The 17778-nt window shown below is 38.2% G+C and overlaps 2 protein-coding genes and 1 long non-coding RNA gene across 5 annotated transcripts; 2 read left to right on the forward strand and 1 right to left on the reverse strand.

The window, feature by feature from the left end:
• The first annotated feature begins 1364 nt into the window (after positions 1-1364).
• Positions 1365-4643, forward strand: LOC121517854 (cytosolic sulfotransferase 3-like). 2 transcript variants are annotated; one of them, XM_041799926.1, is made up of 7 exons: positions 1365-2088; positions 2238-2366; positions 2544-2674; positions 2829-2955; positions 3049-3146; positions 4039-4213; positions 4309-4643. In XM_041799926.1, exons 1-7 carry the CDS (start codon positions 1950-1952, stop codon positions 4419-4421), a joined length of 912 nt encoding a protein of 303 aa, XP_041655860.1. In that variant the 5' UTR covers positions 1365-1949; the 3' UTR covers positions 4422-4643. The 2 variants fall into 2 exon arrangements, with proteins under 2 accessions (XP_041655860.1, XP_041655861.1); XM_041799927.1 differs by having other exon boundaries at positions 2580-2674.
• Positions 4644-7156: 2513 nt separating this feature from the next.
• LOC121517309 lies at positions 7157-8863 on the forward strand. Its single transcript, XR_005992549.1, has 3 exons — positions 7157-7260; positions 8505-8590; positions 8787-8863. It is a non-coding gene; the product is annotated as an uncharacterized LOC121517309 (long non-coding RNA).
• LOC121517308 (cytosolic sulfotransferase 2-like) lies at positions 8043-17711 on the reverse strand. 2 transcript variants are annotated; one of them, XM_041798995.1, is made up of 8 exons: positions 17599-17711; positions 16696-16834; positions 16444-16572; positions 11102-11202; positions 10860-10986; positions 10676-10773; positions 8667-8841; positions 8043-8565 (listed from the first exon to the last, which is right to left on the reverse strand). In XM_041798995.1, the coding sequence occupies exons 2-8, from the start codon at positions 16832-16834 to the stop codon at positions 8453-8455; spliced, it is 882 nt and encodes a 293-aa protein (XP_041654929.1). In that variant the 5' UTR covers positions 17599-17711; the 3' UTR covers positions 8043-8452. The 2 variants fall into 2 exon arrangements, with proteins under 2 accessions (XP_041654929.1, XP_041654930.1); XM_041798996.1 differs by lacking the exon at positions 17599-17711 and adding an exon at positions 17387-17479.
• Between the last annotated feature and the right edge of the window lie 67 nt (positions 17712-17778).

Consider the following 17778-nt stretch of genomic DNA (forward strand, 5'->3'; position numbering starts at 1 on the left):
CTATTTCAACATGACTGTACCTCAGTACACAAAGCAAGGACTATAATGACATGATGATTTGATGAGTTTGGTGTGGATGAACTTGACTGGCCCGCACAGAGCCCTGACCTCAACTCCAAATAGCACCTTTGGGATAAACTGGAATGGAGATTGTGAGCCAAGCATTCTTGTCCGACATCAGTGCCTGATTACATAAATGCTGTGCAGAGTAAATTGCCACAAATCCCCACAGAAACACTCCAAAATCTTTTGGTTAAAAAAAAAAAGGGGGGGGGGGGGGGCATCTCAATATCAAATACATGTATTTAATACAACACATGCTGCCTGTCTTGGCCAGGACACTCTTGATTCTTAGTCCCACTTGGGAGTTGGGAGAAGATTTATTTTCAAGCAAGACAATGACCCGAGAGAAAGCTACACAGAAATAGTTTAAAGACAAGAAGATGAATTTTCTGGAGTGGCAGAGTAATTTTAATGCATGTAACCGCTGTCACAGCTAAGTTTCTGACAGTGTCACAGTATTAAAAAACTAAGACAATATCTTTTTGCTGGTTTTAAATTCTATGATCCTGGTCTTTTAAACTGTGTTTCAACTTAAGCATGCAAAACAAAATAACAGAGCCAAGGACTAAACATCATGGTTTTCTTTGTCGTCAAATTCTAAGACAACAAACACACAAATTCGAGAAAAAAACAACACAGTGTTACACCGATCTCTTTGAAATGGTGAATTAATGTTTGACTAGTCAAACATTAATTTTTTCAAAGAGATCGGTGTAACACAGTGTTGTACTGATCTCTTTGAAAAGATGAATTAATGTTTGACTAGTCAAGCTCAAGGCTGTTGACAGTCAAATAGCTTCAGCATATAAGCACATCTACTGAATTCAAGAAGACACAGAGCAGGATGTCCCAGTGAGTTCACATCAAGTGGAATATTTTCAATCTGCTGATCCAGATTCTTAAGTTCAGGGTCATTTTAACTGATGGCTTTTACCCTATTTAACTATTATTTAATAATATTGTCATAATATTATTATTTAATAATAATAATTTAACAATCATGCACAGGTTCATTAAACTGGTTGTGCAGGCTTCGGCTTACAATGCTTTGAACAAACAGACAAACATTTGCTTATATTTCTACTCAAAAACCTGTTTTTCACTGTTTCCTATTTAGTTTATGCACAACATTAACCCCTTAAAGCCTGTTGATACATACTTTTATGATACCTCTGTGTAAATAATATCATCAATAAATTACAAAAAAAATTCTGAATACAATCTGATAAATGATAAAAGTGCCCTTAAGTGCATTATCAGTTACCAAAAACACCTAATGTATCAAATGAGATCCAAAAATATATACGTTAAATTTTATGGAAATTTGGATTTTTTTGGATTTCAGTAGAAGGTGTAAAAAAAACATTTTAGTTCCAAATAATGAGAATTTTCTTATTATAATTTGTGTGTTCAGGCTTTAAGGGGTTAAAGCTTCATTTATTCAGGATCTGAATGTTTTTCCCTAAACTTCAAAAATTAGGATCAGAATTTCTTAAATTGTGTTGCACTGAATCTTAACTGATTTTGAATTTATTCACTAATTTGTAACTTCAGTTCCCAAAGCTGTCATTTGATGTGACATGAATATTATTTTGTATTAAGAGCATTTACTCTTTTTTACTCATTTTGTTATTACTTCCTTTAGATACAGCATTTCACTCTTCTAAGTCATCACATTTTTCCTTTTTTATCATCAAATTAAATCAGGCATGGTCATTTATCATTCAATATATTTAAGATACTTTTAAATTGTAAGGGCTTTGGAATTTGTCATGATCCCTTGATTCCAATAACTTGTGCAGTTTTCAGTCTGATGCACTGAAAATTTTCTGATTTCTTTTTTTTCACTTTCTTCATGCATATTCATTTATCTAATATTTCTGTAGATGGATCCACGTCCTCGACCGGAGCTGATTGATTTCCATGGAGTCTCCATGACCCGCAATTTTACTCAAAATTGGGAGGACATCCAAAACTTCCAGGCCAGGCCAGATGATGTTCTTATTGCATCATACCCCAAAGCTGGTTAGTAAAAGATAAACCGGAGATATAACACCTCTGAAATAAAGATCTTTTAAATACTAAAGTGTAAAGGTTTGAGGTTTGATGGATTCTGTTCTGAATCTCCATCTTTCTTTTAATGCCTTCAATGTTTGCATGCTTCTTTTCTTTAGGGAATACTTGGCTCTGCTACATCACTGACCTGCTGTATTTTAGTCAGACGGCTCCAGAGCGGGAACAAACCCTCCAGATCTATCAGAGAATTCCCCATCTAGAGGCCAGCTTCGAATTTGTGATGCCAGGTTAAACAATCAGACTTTTGGTCACATTTATCATCCTCATAACTTTAAGTGTATGGAGAAATTATACAGGGTCAATTAAATGAACTGTAGTACACTTTGAATTAGGCCATTATGTTGTAAAATGTTTTTTGTCAAGTGATGCAATCATGTTTTTTGATGCATTTACTTAATGTAAAGACAAGGGTCCAACTCCTACCTTATTCAATGGAACAGACATGATAAACAACCTCCCCAGCTCTCCTCGACTGATAAAGACTCATCTTCCAGTTCAGTTTCTGCCAAAGACTTTCTTTGAGCAAAACTGCAAGGTAAGTCACCTCATAATAACATTGAAGGTAACACTGAAGTACATATACAGACACATAATCTTTTCAAAGGTTTTAAAATTTAAATCTCATAAATTGCATCTAAACAAAATTAATATCATGCTTCTTGATAATTCAACTGTTTTTTCTAATCTAGATCATTTATATAAGTCGCAATGCCAAAGACAGCGTGGTATCTTATTTCCACATGGAACGCATGACGGTATTGCTCCCAGAACCTGGAGACTGGCGCAGCTACGTTCAGAGGTTCATGGAGGGAAAGAGTATGTGCTGACACTTTATAAAAGTTGTTTCCAGATTCATTGATGTCTGATGGCAAATGCCAAAGTGCTTTACTTTTGCTTCTGTGGTCTCAGTGGTGTTTGGATCTTGGTATGACCATGTGTCCGGCTGGTGGAAGAAGAAACAGACTTATCCACAGCTCCATTACATGTTCTATGAGGATCTGGTTCAGGTAAAATGAAATTTTGGGTGGGGGGGCTTTAGCCCCCTCACTTATGTTGTATCCTTGTGTCTGAGCTCCTCCCAGGGAGGAATGCAACAAAAGGACACAAGTACAAAGGATGATTATTTATCCAATGACAAATCCTTCACTGCACAGCTGATATAAGGAATGTTCAAGAAACCCCATATATATATTTTATTGGTATTTTGTTAAATTAAATTAAAAAGAAAACAACAAATGTCTACCTTATATGATAGACTTAAACTGGCTTATTTAGTTCTTTAGTCTTCCCTAATGTGGCATGGCTCACCAGCAGGTCTGTGGCTACCACACAGCTGATTCAAATTGCTCTGGCAACAGACTCAAACCCAATTTACCTTTGAACAAAGCCTTAACAAACCATCCTAACTGATTTGATCAATCATAGGATCAGTCAGAAAACACTCTAAATAAAACACAGCCATTTGAGAAGCACTCACCTGAAAATACCCACAGTTTTTCTGGAGCACAGTCTTACCTTCATCAAGCAGTATCTTTTGTAGCTCTGGGTCTCCTTTAACAGATTTTTTTATCCTGGGTGAGCCCCCATTTATGTCACGGCCTGGAGTGTGTGAGAGAAAAGGAGAGCATCAAATCTGTTTCTGATGTGTCCAAAAAAAGAGAAAAACAACCTAGACTGTGAGAGAAAAATGTGCTGCTTAAATCTAATACCTACATTGGCCAGATTTGACAAGTACCTCAAAGAATGTCAATAGGCACTTAAATAACAATTTTCCACAGTGTCTGAGAGGCACGGCATTGTGGGAAGGACACAATAACATGTAAAGTAATAAAATGAAAAGAATCCTGCATTTATATGGATGAAAATCATGTCTAATTTTATTTATTACAATGTTTTCAGGATACTGGGCGAGAGATCGACAAACTCTGCTTCTTTCTTGGTTTGTCTCCTTCGGCTGAGGAAAAGGAAAGAATTATCAGCAAAGTGCAGTTTGATGAAATGAAGACAAACAATATGGTGAACATGTCCTCACTTCGCACAATGGATTTCACAGTTTCATCCTTTATAAGAAAAGGTACAATGAGTCAAAAATAAAAAATAAAAAAACGTGACATCACATGGAAAAGATGTTCAGCTCAAGTATTTGACAGATTCTTTGTGATTCTGCAGGAAAGGTTGGAGACTGGAAGAACCATTTCACTGTGGCCCAAAATAAAGAGTTTGATGAAGACTATAAGAAAAAGATGAAGGACCCCACCCTTGTGTTTCACACTGAAATTTGAGACATTTCTGTAAATCAGGGAAATAATCAATACTTGTCACCTCTGATGTGAACTGATTTTTTCCACTGAGTCTCATGGTAACCCTGTTAGCTAAATATCTTGTTAGTCTGACTTTGTGCACTTAGGGACAAACTGTGATTATTTCATTGAACTGAAAATGAATTTTAATAAAATCATAGGGCTCAGGAATTAGCTATTGATATCAGAAGATTTAATGATTTCTCAAAAAATAAAGCAAGATAAATAAAACAATATTTAAATACTTGCATATCTGAATTTCTTAAATTGTACTTTTTGACAAACACTTGTACACAAATAATCTTCAGTGTAATCATCACAGTCCATCATTACTTTATTTGATTTTTTTTTTTTCAGAAAGATTTTCTCTCCCAACAGAAACGGCATTATTTCCAGTAAGTCTAAATGACCCACGTGTTCACACATTACTGGGGAAACTCAATCCAGTTCTGAACCTTAGTGTTCATATGATGTTTTTGCTTTCTCCTCCTCATCTTGCTCTCTCTCTCTGCTTTCTTCTCCTCCTCCTGAAAGCATTGAAGCCATGAACTATTTCCAGGTCTCTCCTGAGATGTTGGATAGGGTTCAAGTCAGGGCTCTGTCTGGGACATTCACAGAGTAGTCCTGAAGCTGCTCCTGTGTTTTCTTGGCTGTATGCTGAGGATTATCATTATATTAGAAGTTGAACCTTCAGCAGTCTGAGGTCCTGAGCTTTGCAAAAAAGGTTTTCATTGAAGATTTTTCTGTACTCTGCTCCATTCAGCTTTCCCTAAACCCTGACCAGTCTCTTGGTCCCTGCTGCTGGAAAAAAAAACCCCACAGCATGATGCTGCCACCACCATGCTTCACTGTTGGGATGGTATTGGGCAGGTGATGAGTGGTGCCTGGTTTCCTCCAGACATAACGTTTAGAATAAAGGCCAAACAGTTCAATCCTGGTTTCATCAGGCCAGAGAATCTTGTTTCTCACTGTCTGATAGTCCTTCAGAGGCTTTCTTGCAAACTTCAAGCAGGTTTCCATGTGTTTGCACTGAGGGTAGGTGCGCCCAGTAGCTCACCTTATTTGGGCCCGTGTATAGATATATTTCTATGCCATACCAGGGCTGTATGTTAACTTTTTTAGCCCATAGCATTGCTGCTTCAGAGGTTGGTGGTCTTGAGGCACAAGACAAAAACTTGTGGCACGAAACATATCACATCCGTTACATCTCTATTATCCCTAAATACCCTCTGCCATGTTTAGTTAGCTAACATACTTTAAAAAACAGCGAACATTAACAGCCATACATACAGTATAGGTGTCTTGGTGCTTGAAGAGGATAACTGCAATATGATTTCTAAAACAGACCTTGACTTGGAGTAGACAGTGGATTAAATAAGCACCATTCATGCTGCTATTTGTACCCGTAGTTCTTATGAAGTTTTAGGTCTGAACTAAATCTATCTGTACTGATATCAGCTAAAATGAATTTATAAATATTGACATATCACGCATCTCTAGTTAAAACTAAGAGTGTAAAAGTACAATACAGCACAATCCTCATGTTCTAATGTGGGCCTTATTTCACCTTATTTCATGAATTTACTAACCTCGCAAAGCAGATGGATATGCCCGTTTCCGTGTTTCTTACTGGCGAATCCATCTTGCAAAGCTCCCGTCTGAACCGTTTGGGCCCATTTAGAAAGTGACAGGACCAATCAGCGTCCAGGGGCAGTACTTTTGGACCCGGCAGAGTTGTGATGTATGCAAGCAGCAAGAAGAGGCCGGTGCAGTTATGGTGGAAGAGATTAGCGTGGATGCTGCTAAAGCGCCAGTTTTATCAGAACTTGTTCATTAAAAGAACAAAGAACAGGACTGAGTTGTTTTCTTTTCAAAAACGACAAAAGTTGTGTACTGACATGTCTACAGTCCCCATGATTCGCGTTATGCAGCTCTTGAGTTTACTCCTTTGGTAGGGGCGCAGCTCACTGGCGGCTACGTCACGTGTTTTGTTGCTCTGATTGACTCGAAGAGATGTGACAGACCGATCATTCATCCAATCACCCTCCCAGTATTTTTCAAAGGCTCTTTCCCAAACACTGTGTGTGAGAGGTTTCCCAGATGGATGTGTGAAACACATCCATCTGGTGTGTCAGGATATGAATTTACTGCAAGCCAATCAAAATCAGACCACAGGCCTCAGTTTGAACACCCCTGGTTTAAAGTAATGATGCTTAGGGAAGCAGATCTCTGACACTAAAAGACATCCAATAAAAACTGTAAAAGAGAACATCTGTTCTGTATACTGTGAAGAGCAAATGTATTGGGGGGGGGGGGGCTGTAGAAAAGGCCCCAGTGTTGCATTAATGTTATCATTTCTCCTGCTAAATATGCTGTTAGATTTCTGTAAGGTTACCTCAGTGCAGCAGGATTATTGGGGAAAGAGCTCCCCATGCTGGCTACTAGCAAGTAATACACAAACCAATCCTATCCACAACTCCTGCAGGCTGCATATGCGTCAGATCTGCATAATATGGCCCGTACAGTCTCTTTACTTTCCATGGAAAACTTTTTTCTTTAATATGAAACGGAGGTTGCAAGTTAGTTCTGTCGTTAATGTCGAGCACAATCATTCACACCTGACATGCGTTTTAATCAAATCACATGACTCACGTCCTCCTAAATTAGTGGGCTATTTGAGCTGCAAGATTTCCTGTCTCTTCCTCTGCTGCGCCTGGAACAACACTGTGCTCTCACCCTAGCGTCGCACTGTGATGGACGCCACCTTTGCAATAAGACGGTTTGTGAAATTTCATCCCTGCTGGATATTCCACAGTCAACTGTAAGTGATATTATTAGAAGGTGGAAGCGTTTAGGACTTGATTATTGTAATAGCATTCTCTACAGTGCATCCTCCAAAGTTCTCAATAAACTTCAATATATCCAAAACTCTGTTGCACGCCTCCTCACCCATACCAGATCCCGTGATCACATCACCCCCATTCTCCAAAATCTCCACTGGCTCCCTATCCCCTACCGATTTCAATTTAAAATCCTGCTCCTTACCTTCAAAGCCCTTAATGCTGTGGCCCCACCCTACCTCCCTGACCTCCTTCATCGTCACACTCCCACCCGTAGTCTTCGTTCTTCCGCCTCCACCCCCCCAAGAACCAAGCACCGAACCTGGGGGGACAGAGCTTTCTCCATAGCCGCCCTTTCCCTTTAGAACTCGCTCCCACCTCATATCCAAAACTGCACGGCCCTTCCTACCTTCAAATCACTCCTCAAAATGCACCTCTTTAGACAAGCTTTTAATCTGTGACTCTGATCTTCCTTTGTTTCTGTTTTGCTCGTGCTGACTTTGTCTGTTTTTGTGGTTTGTTTAATATGATTTTATCCTTTCTGCTTTGTACAGTGTCTTGAGTTTTATGAAAAGCGCTATATAAATAAAACGTATTATATTACAGCTCCTGTTGGTGTAATGGTCAGCCGGCTGAATAATTTTGTCCACACTGTGTACTTTATCTTTGTCTCTTGTACTTCTTTAAGATACGCTGCAAGCATTCAGAGCTGGTTTATAAACTAATTTCACTCTGGTTACTGAAGAATCTTTCCTTTATTAGAGAACACAAAAAGTCAATCATTTGTATGCATTATTTAATGTCTAAAACATGAGGGTGAATCCTTAAAATGTTAAACATAGACCACAATTTGTCCAAAAGATTTTTCACATAATGCAGTCATAATCATAAATGTAATCACAGTAAGTATTCTTCAATTAAAACCACCCTTAGTCAGTGACATAATCATGTAAAACATCTTTAAATGGCATTCAAGATTTTTTACATTTAAACTGTCACGTTTTGTAATATCAGTTGATGTTTTTCTTGAAGTCAACTTTATAAAGCACTTGAATTTCTTTAATTGAAATAGTTTTTAATCAGTTAAGATATCTGACTCTAATTGGTGATAGCACTGTAATTAAACTATTAATGCTTTATAATATTTTCTCTGGCACGGCCTGGAAAGGCCCTCTATACTTCTGTACGAAACTGCAGCATAGAATCTTTCATTTTCTGCTTGTAGAGTTCGTTGAAGCGTTCATCCTGGGCCACAGTGAAATGGTTCTTCCAGTCACCAACTTTTCCTGGAGAACACACAGGATCATTTAGGTAATTCAACAAAACCTGTGATCTTTTTTTTTTTTTTACCTTAAACTCAAACTGTACTAAACAACTTTAACTGTACCTTTTCTCATGAAAGGAGACACTTTATGATCCAAAACTGGCACAGAGGAATAGTTGGTCATTTTGTTTTTTTTCATACTGTCGAACGCTGCTCGAGTTATCACACTCTGCTTCTCCTCAGGTGAAAGAGACAAACCGAGGAAGGAACACATTCGGTCAATCTCTCGTCCAGAGTCCTAATAAAAAAAAAAAACAACACTCTGTGTCAGCGGTGTGAAACAAACCATAAAAGTGTTCACCTTTATCAAAATATTTAATCTTAAAATGCAATATTATTTCTATTCATACATCTCTATGTTGATTTTTGTCATATTACCATACAACTTCGTGATGTTCTTGGTCAACAGAACACTGAAAGGTTTCACCTTGCAGAAAGTAAGATAAGAATTGTAATACTGGTTTCATATTTGTTTAGTAAATAGAGCTTTGGGGCATTTAGCCTAGCATTAAAACTGGAACTAACCCAAATGTATAAAAAAACAACAATTTACACCTCAGCCATTCACAACTGACCACATTTTTTCTGATCAATCTCAACAAATATTGAAATATATAATTTCTCACCGCCACAGTGACTGCTTTATAATTTGATTTATGTTATCATTCTTATTTTCATCCTCCAGGTTTATTGAACTTTTAATCCTCCAGTTTACCACCACTCCACCAGATGTCCTCATACTTGACCATTTTCACAATGCCTGCCTTTTGTGCTGCTGACACACCTTAATTTCACATAAAATATTGAAGTATGTTCCCTTTTAATTAGTCAGCTGATTGCTTTGTACCATGAAATTCTTTATCTTTCACTGAAGTTGAATTTTTCCACACATTGCTCTAGCCCTAGTCCTTTAGACTTTTGGTCTGCATTATGTCCTCTTTTCATTTACAAATACACTTGTCCTTGCTGTTATGGTTTTACAGGGGATTATGCACCACTTTCCAAGTGGAGTCTCAGCTGCTTGTTTACAAATCACATACTTAGATATACTTCTAAGTTTTACCAAGCTTAGCCCCAATTCCAATTCCAATTAGATTACAAAGGGAAGGATTCTTGTCATGTTTTAGCTTATTTTTTTTTAAACTTTCTGAATTTTTGAGTCTTCCATTGCTGTATAGCTTATTGAAGAGGATGATAATGGAGAAAACTAACTAAGGCATTCTACAGAATTGTTAACAAAAATAACCAGCAGGTCAAATTAACTGAAGGTCTTATTTACTGAGATGGACTGAGGCTGCAAACAGCTCCAAAAATTGGGCATCATTTGCACCCACTATCTGTTCTGTCTCAAGATCTTATGCACAAAGCATTTAGCACTGTGCAAAAACTCATCCTGCTTAATGCAGTTGTGTCTTGTTTTGCACCTGAAAGTATCTGCACCTTTAGTACAGATGATAAGCTGGAAGGAAGGGAAAAGTCTTTTTTAAGTTTATTGTGTATTTCAGGCCTTTCCACACATGTGGATGAAGTGTTGAACCATTGACAACCCCACACTGATTTAACACCCAGTTACACTGATAATCATAAGGTCAAAATAATACAGACTTTATTTAGAGTTCATTTAGATCCAACTCATTCAGAGGCAGAATTGTTTTCTTGATCACTGGAAAGTTTGTGTGTCACATCTATTATTATACTGAAGTGCAGTTCCCACCAAGTCTAACAGATGAAGTTTATCACTCTGTTGGTGTTTGACAATAATGCAGTTTTTGCAGTAAGGCTTACCTGCATAGAAGGAGCCAATTTCTCCCCAAATGACTACATAACGTCTTTAAAAAAAATACATGTAAACAATACCCACACACAGAGTAGCTGCTTGCTCTGCAGCACTGTTGGAGGAGCATTTAACCTTATGCGTGTGATTTATAAAATACAATACATGGAGTCTCTTAACTCATTTGCAAAGGTTTAGCAGTTGCAAAAGCTGTGCAATCTTTCCCTTTTTATGACAAAATTAATGACAGACTTTTTAAGGTCCCTTTTAAGGTCTTTTTAAGAACACCTAAACTTACCTCAATCAGGTCTTCATAGAACAGGTAGAGAATCTCTGAGTGAGTCTGTTTCTTCTCCCACCAGCCTTTCACATGGTCATACCACGATCCAAACACCACTGAGGCCACAGGATATGTATTAGAGAACATTTAGGTTATGAGAGTACGTATGATTTTTAGAAAAAACAACCTAAACTGAGCTCACCTTTTCCCTCCATAAAATCCTGCAGAAAGCTGCTCCAGTCCCCGGGTTCTGGCTGGATCTTGTTCATTCGACCAAAGTGAAAATAGGACACAGCACTGTCCTTTGCATTGCGAGCGACATAGACAATCTAAAAGAAAAAGGAGAAAACAAAGAGAGCACTAAATAAAGGATTTATTATGATTTGGTATTGTTCAAAATTCACTTCTTTCCCCTGTTTTTAGTGCTTTATATGAATGGATTACCCTGCAGTTCTGTTCCCAGAAGGACTTGGGTATGAACTGGACTGGTAGATGAGATTTAATGAGACGGGGAGTGGTGGGCAGCTTTTCAGCCAAGTCTGTACCTGTGTAAACAGAAGCAAAAATCATTGGCTCTCTGCACATATAATTACACCTATCACACATACCAACATCATAATAAGATCAAACTGTTTAACACTGCTCTGAAATAGTTTACAAGGTATTTTGAGTTTATATACTGAAGAAATTATGTAACAATGACAGTAAATCATAGTAACACTCAAAGAAAATCTGATCTAAAAAAACATTACATTGTAAAAGTAGGTAGCTACTCTTTCCATTAACTCTGCACCTTGCTTTGGCTTTACAGAGCTAAAAGGTCAGTTTCAGCTCTTTGTTGGGCTTTCCAGCATGCATCTCCTCCCAAAAAATGTTTTTTTCTAATATAAAAGCACTAAAACGTTCTGCACAACCTGCTTAGCAAGAAGCAGCAGACAAAAGTATCTGTGACAGTCTCGAGCAGCATCTCATTTTAGAGTTTGCATCCTTAGAAGGACATGCGTTTTTATTTTGAAGTTTGATTGCAGCAGTTTGTCAAGGACTTTTATATTTAGAAGACTCCTTCAAATATGCCCTTCAAACGCATCCACAGGGGCGCCCCTGGCCAAAGTGAGGCCCTAAGCAGACTCTGGTATGACCCTCTTCACATAAAATTACCTTAAAATAACTTGGAAAATATATTACTACAATAATAAAAAAATAAAATGTCTTTGCATTAAAGCCTGATATAGTTGCAAAGATTCAATTCTCAGCTATAATTAAGTCTGTATCAAGGATAACATACCAAAAACTACCACAGACATGTGTCTTTGACCAAAACTAACTTTATCTGAAAGAAAGTCAAAAAAAATGATTATTGCTTTAAATGATATACCTTGTTGCAATAAATTTTTTTTCCTAAAATTTCCATCTGTTTTTTATTTAGAAATAATGTTCATCCCTTGGGGTACCTTAATTTCATCATAACATTAATCCTACTTTGTTAGCTATCTGCTTGCTCTTGCCCCCCTCATCCCCCCTCACACGCACCCCTGCAGGTCATACATTTTGCTTCCTTCTCTTCCTCACTGTGTCTCTGCTTCAGTGTTAGCAACAGTAGCCTTTCTTTCATTGAAACATCATACATCAAAAGTCTGCATTATTTGTTTTCACCTGCAACCTGATTTCAAAACAGCTGATTTGCGCGAGCAAGTTCGGCAACATCAATTAATTCCTGATCAGAACCAGCGTGGGAACTTTACAGAGTTTAATCATGAATTCACAAACTAAACAATGGTAATAAGTGACATTTGACAAGAGAGGATGCAGAACAGGAGGTGAACTTACAGGACAGACGTGATGAGAGTTTCTGTATAACAGAGAGAGAGAGCAGACAATGCGCGCACATAATTGATCACGGATGGCACCGATCTCAAAAAATAGATATCTTGAGGGTTAATTTACTAATGAGTGAGGTAAAGTTTATGTTTAGACAGTGTTGTATGTACAACCCTTGATCATATTTATCATACACACACCAGTCTGATGTTCAGAAAGAGAAAAAGAGAGAGAAGAAAAAACAGCTCAAAGGGATGCCCCCCCTGGGTGATGAGGCCCTACGCACTTTGCGTAGTCTGCGTATAGGCAGGGATGGGCCTGCACATCCAACTTTTTTCTGGGCCACAGTTTGGCATTCAATGCATCTTTTGTGGCTTAACATATCCAGAGAATCATTGTGTGCCAATTTAAATGAAAATGTGACTTTTCAAGCAACAGAGGATTACACTTTAAAATGCAAGTAACTGGTTTCAACTCAGTCAAAAAGCCACCAATACTGATGTCATGAAGGAGGCAAAACCCGTTACATACTGAATGTGTGCATCTGGACCGCAACACGGCTTGACTTTCAGTTTGTTTGCATGTTAACAAGTTCAGACTGCCTGCATATGCGGCACATCTCACGTGCCTGGTACACACAGCTCAGGCACGGAGCGTTTAGAGAATCAAGGTGTCATCTATTTTTTTTTTTGTGCTTTTATGGACCAAAACAGGCAAAAATGATGAATGGAAAGCCTTATTTACCTCATTGTAGCACATATGCAGATCCTCACACACATTGGTGGGATATGTTTAAAATGTGTTTCTCAATGACACTGATGAAGGTCACAAGCTTAAATGTGCCTGGTTTATGAAGTTGTTCTCTAAACTTCTTTTAGTAAAGCTTTCTGTTTCTATGTCAATAGAATATATTACAGGAAAGATAAAGAGTGCATGAGCATACTTCTGGTTTGTGCTTTTCAAAGTAAAAACCCAGTTTAGCATTTCTTTGAAGAAACGTCCTTGGTTTGTACAGAATGCTTCTATTTTGAATAGTTCCTAACATGCTTCCACTATACACTGAATCATGTCACTTGTACTGGGGGTTTATTGAGGTAAAACTGACAGAGAAGTACAGGGCTTTGACAGCAGGGAGATGCGTCCAACACCCAGCAAACTCACAGCTAGTGTAAAAGCTGCACCAGCAGGACGTGCACAGCAAAACACACAGCCAGTCTGAAATGGGCTCAAGGGTGGGAAAAGCTAATGATGCTGATGGGCATCCCCTGTTGACCAGACCATCTCAATTTACATTAACCTGAGGGGTCTACACAGTCTTAAAAGGCTGTGCCTTTCCCTGAATTGGGACACAACTATAGTTTCTCATCAGCTGCTGCACTTCCCAGAGTCTCCTGTCATTTCTGAGACCTACATAACACTGGAGCTGCGGCAACTACATGACCTGTTCTACTAGCTTGGCCCCTCAAGATTGTACTGAACTCAGCAAAACTACATTTGTTTTCAATGAGCTAATAACCTGACACGCCAGGTGGATGTCTTTAACACATCCATCTGGGAAACCTTCAATACTAAGCATTTGAGAAAGGGCAGAGGATTTGAAAAAAACTCGGGAGTGTGATTAGATGAACGTTCTGTCTGTCACATCTGTACGGGCCAATCAGAGCAACAAAACACGTGACGTAGCCATGACCGAGGTGCGTGTGCACAGCTACCGAGGAATAACGTGAACCATGGCGAATTAAGACATGTCATACATGACTTTTGTCATTTTTGAAAAGAAAACAACTCACTGCTGTTCTTTGTTTGTCTTTTAACGAAAAAATGTCAAGTTCTGATAAAACTGGCACTTTAGCAGCATCCATGCTAATGTCTTTCACCATAACGGCTTGTTGCTGCTTGCTTCCGTCACGACTGGGGCCACGCCTGAAAGTACTGCCCCTCGTCACTGATTGGTCCTGTCACTTTCTAACCAGGGCCAAACAGTTCAGATGGGAGCTTTGCAAGATGGGTTTCGCCAGTGAGAAACAAGTTAACAGGCGTATCCATCTGCTTTGCAAGACTACCGAAGTAATGGGACGCCAACAAACTGTAAAGAAAGAGTTTCTTCCTTCTCTTGCAGAAAGATGGACTTTGATTTCTAGCCAGTTTATTTTCAATTATGAATGTTTTGATTGATTTTTTAATATTTTTAATTTAAAGTATGTGTTGTTTTGTTTGGCCTATTCCAATGTGCTTTTAATCTAGACGGCATTGGAAATAAGGGAAACACCAATGTCCTTTTGAGTATAAATAAAGGTTTGAAACAGAGCCTTTCTCAAACCACTCCCTCCTCATTCACACTCATGCAAGGAGTGAACTTTGTCAGGCATCATATCTGAAGTGCCCTCGGTAAATGTGGAGGGTTGAAATACAGCTGTGGGCTTTTGGAATGAAGTCCCCTCACTCCCAAGGGAACAGGACCATCATTTAACGGTGATTTGGTGGCTCTACACTAAAACGACACAAAAAAAGTCTTTATAAATCAACTTTTATATACAGATTATGGTTCGACCTGACATTAGAAATTACTTTTTTTATCCAAGTTATCATAAACATAAGAGACTTCATTCATAGATCACAGATCCAGTCTGTGATGTAAACATTTTGATTTTTTCATCTTTTTGATAGTACTATTTTCTAAATTTGTAAATTGGTTTAAGTTTGTGCGCATGATCCCCATGGTGAACAATGACAGCTGTTACACAATCAGTAAGTCAGTATGGGTGTGGACTCACTGTTGGAGAGTTTAATAACACACTCTAACTCTGAGGTATTGGATGGCTCTCTAAGAAAGTATGCATACTGAGAGGAAGTGTTCAGAGAGCATTTGCACATGTCCTCAGACTTCCCCACCTTTTTAAAATCGTTATTCAGTGATACCATCCCCCGACATTCTTAATTCCACCTGATCACCTGTCACACCTTTACTAATCAATCCCATGCCTTACAACACATCATTTCCTTTTTTTTATTACAATGACCTTTCTATCACATATTCATGTGATTATATCAGGATGTTTCCCTCTATATCAACTACCTCCTGCCCTCAGAAACCTGTCTAACAGTTTAATTGGACAATAAACACTTTATTGTGTTGTTATGCCTGCGGCACCCCAGACTTTAAGGATAAAACACCTGGTAGACAAAGTGGATTTAGAAGCTCTTAAATCTTAGATTTCCTCAACAGTTAAAAAACAGAAAACAGAGCAAACAGTATGAATATTTTTTTATATTAGAAAGTTAGTTTCTGTAGTTGACAAGAATTTGGTCCTGTATAAACTTAAGCTATTCATGTGCAGTATTAGCAACTGGTAAAGTTTAAGTTTGATGCTTTAACCAACTATTGCTGGTCTCTCTGCTCACTTCTCTCAAAGATGATGAAATCCTAATGTTGTTGAGTATGAGGCAACAGTAGTGGCATCAGCCTCCAGAGATTTCAGTTAGCGTTTCCCTTTTAAGGTCAAGAAGCCAACAAAAAAGTGTGTGTTCCACAATTAAGCACAGATTACTACTGTATTTACAAAATCTGTCAGCCTTTTGATCATATCTAATTCATGGCTGAGTGCATGTCTAAAACAGCCCTTTGTCAGGACTTTGCACATTGTGTGAGGTAAATCTGTAATTGAGGTGGTCATAAGTATGCACTATGGTCATAATTAAGAAAACATAAAGACAAGGTTCATGTACAATTTGTTTTTCTTGAGTGTTTTTCTATTTTGCTACAATAATCCACTCACCTGAGAGGTGTGATACAATAAGAGCCTGTACTCATTTATCACATAAATACTGCAATGAAAGTTCATTTCCAAGTGCACAGCTGTAAACATAACACACTGGCAAAAAGTGCCGCTTCAGGGTTGTGACCCAAGATTGGTCCTTTTATTTGTGCATGGAAAAGATATCAAACATAAAGATAGATTTAAACCCACCTGCAAAGAGTGAGGGCACAGAGATCTCCAGAAATGGTACCCGCTCTTGTATAGGAACGGTCTCCTGACGTTCTGGACATGACTGCCCAAAAAAGAGAAGGTCCAGTATGTAAGAGACCCATGTTGTTCCTGGAAATACACAAATTATGTCTGTTCAGTGACCTGAATATCAAAAATACCTTTTCTCAGTTGATGTAATCAAAAATATTTTAAGTACACTAAGAGGAAAAAGTTACACTCTCTGTCACCCACCTGCTTTAGGGTAAGTAGCTATTAAGATATCACTGGGTCTTGCTTGAAAGTTTTGTATGTTGTCCCAGTTTTCAGTGAAGTATTTGGTCATAGAGACTCCATGAAAATCAAACAGTGTTGGCCGTGGTGGCTGCTCCATCTGTAGAAATTAATCATGTATCAGAATTTTGCCTGCATACACAATCATACTGGGGATGCATGATATTAGATTTTTGCTGATTTAGGATATCTCCACATTCATTTTAGCCATTGCTGATATCTATACTGATCTGTATAGTTCAGTGCTTCTTCTCCTCTCACACTGGTGTGCCCCCTGTCTTTGAAGACGGGCCTTCTATGTCCTTTAATGGGCATAAAAAAGGTGTTTCTCTATGTTAATTAGGAGCTTAAGAGCACCTGGAAAAATATTGTTCAGATATTTGTGAACGAGGCCCATCGTTGAATCGTTGGAGCTAATCAGGCAGTTCCCTGAGTAAGATGTGTGCCTTTACATATAAAAATCAATGCTGGCATCAACACAAATATACATGAAATAGTTTTGGGATGTAATTAAAAGCTTGCCAATTATTACTTATAACTTTAAGCAAAAAAACAGGAAAAAATCACAACACAATTCACGGGCAATCTTTCAAAAATCTCTTAAGGATAATATTTAAAAAACAAACGTTTTAACTTTAAATCATACTGTTACCTTAATTGAGCGTTTCAGATTGGAGTAGGCTGTCGAAGCTCATTTTACTAATATTTTACCACAAGTGGTTTTTGTCTGGTTCAGTTTGTTGCGTAACACCCTACACAACTTCCTGAAATAATCTACTTTTTTGTGACTGTACCATCGCTAAGCTTAAGCAAATATTCAAACCACTGTCATGAGAGTTATATTACAACATAAGCTGAACATACCCAGTCTTTGCTCGCGTGAGTCGACTCGATGAAATTCGGAGATTCAGAGGAGACAAAAAGAGTAAGCAACTTTCTGTGCGCGTTTACAACAACAATGCTGGTACTTGCGTCATTTGACGCTTCTTCCGTACAAAATGAAACAAGTCAAGAATGATGAAGAGGGACACTTGACCTAAGCCC

The sequence above is a fragment of the Cheilinus undulatus genome, linkage group 11 (assembly GCF_018320785.1).
Source record: "Cheilinus undulatus linkage group 11, ASM1832078v1, whole genome shotgun sequence".
Taxonomy (NCBI): domain Eukaryota; kingdom Metazoa; phylum Chordata; class Actinopteri; order Labriformes; family Labridae; genus Cheilinus; species Cheilinus undulatus.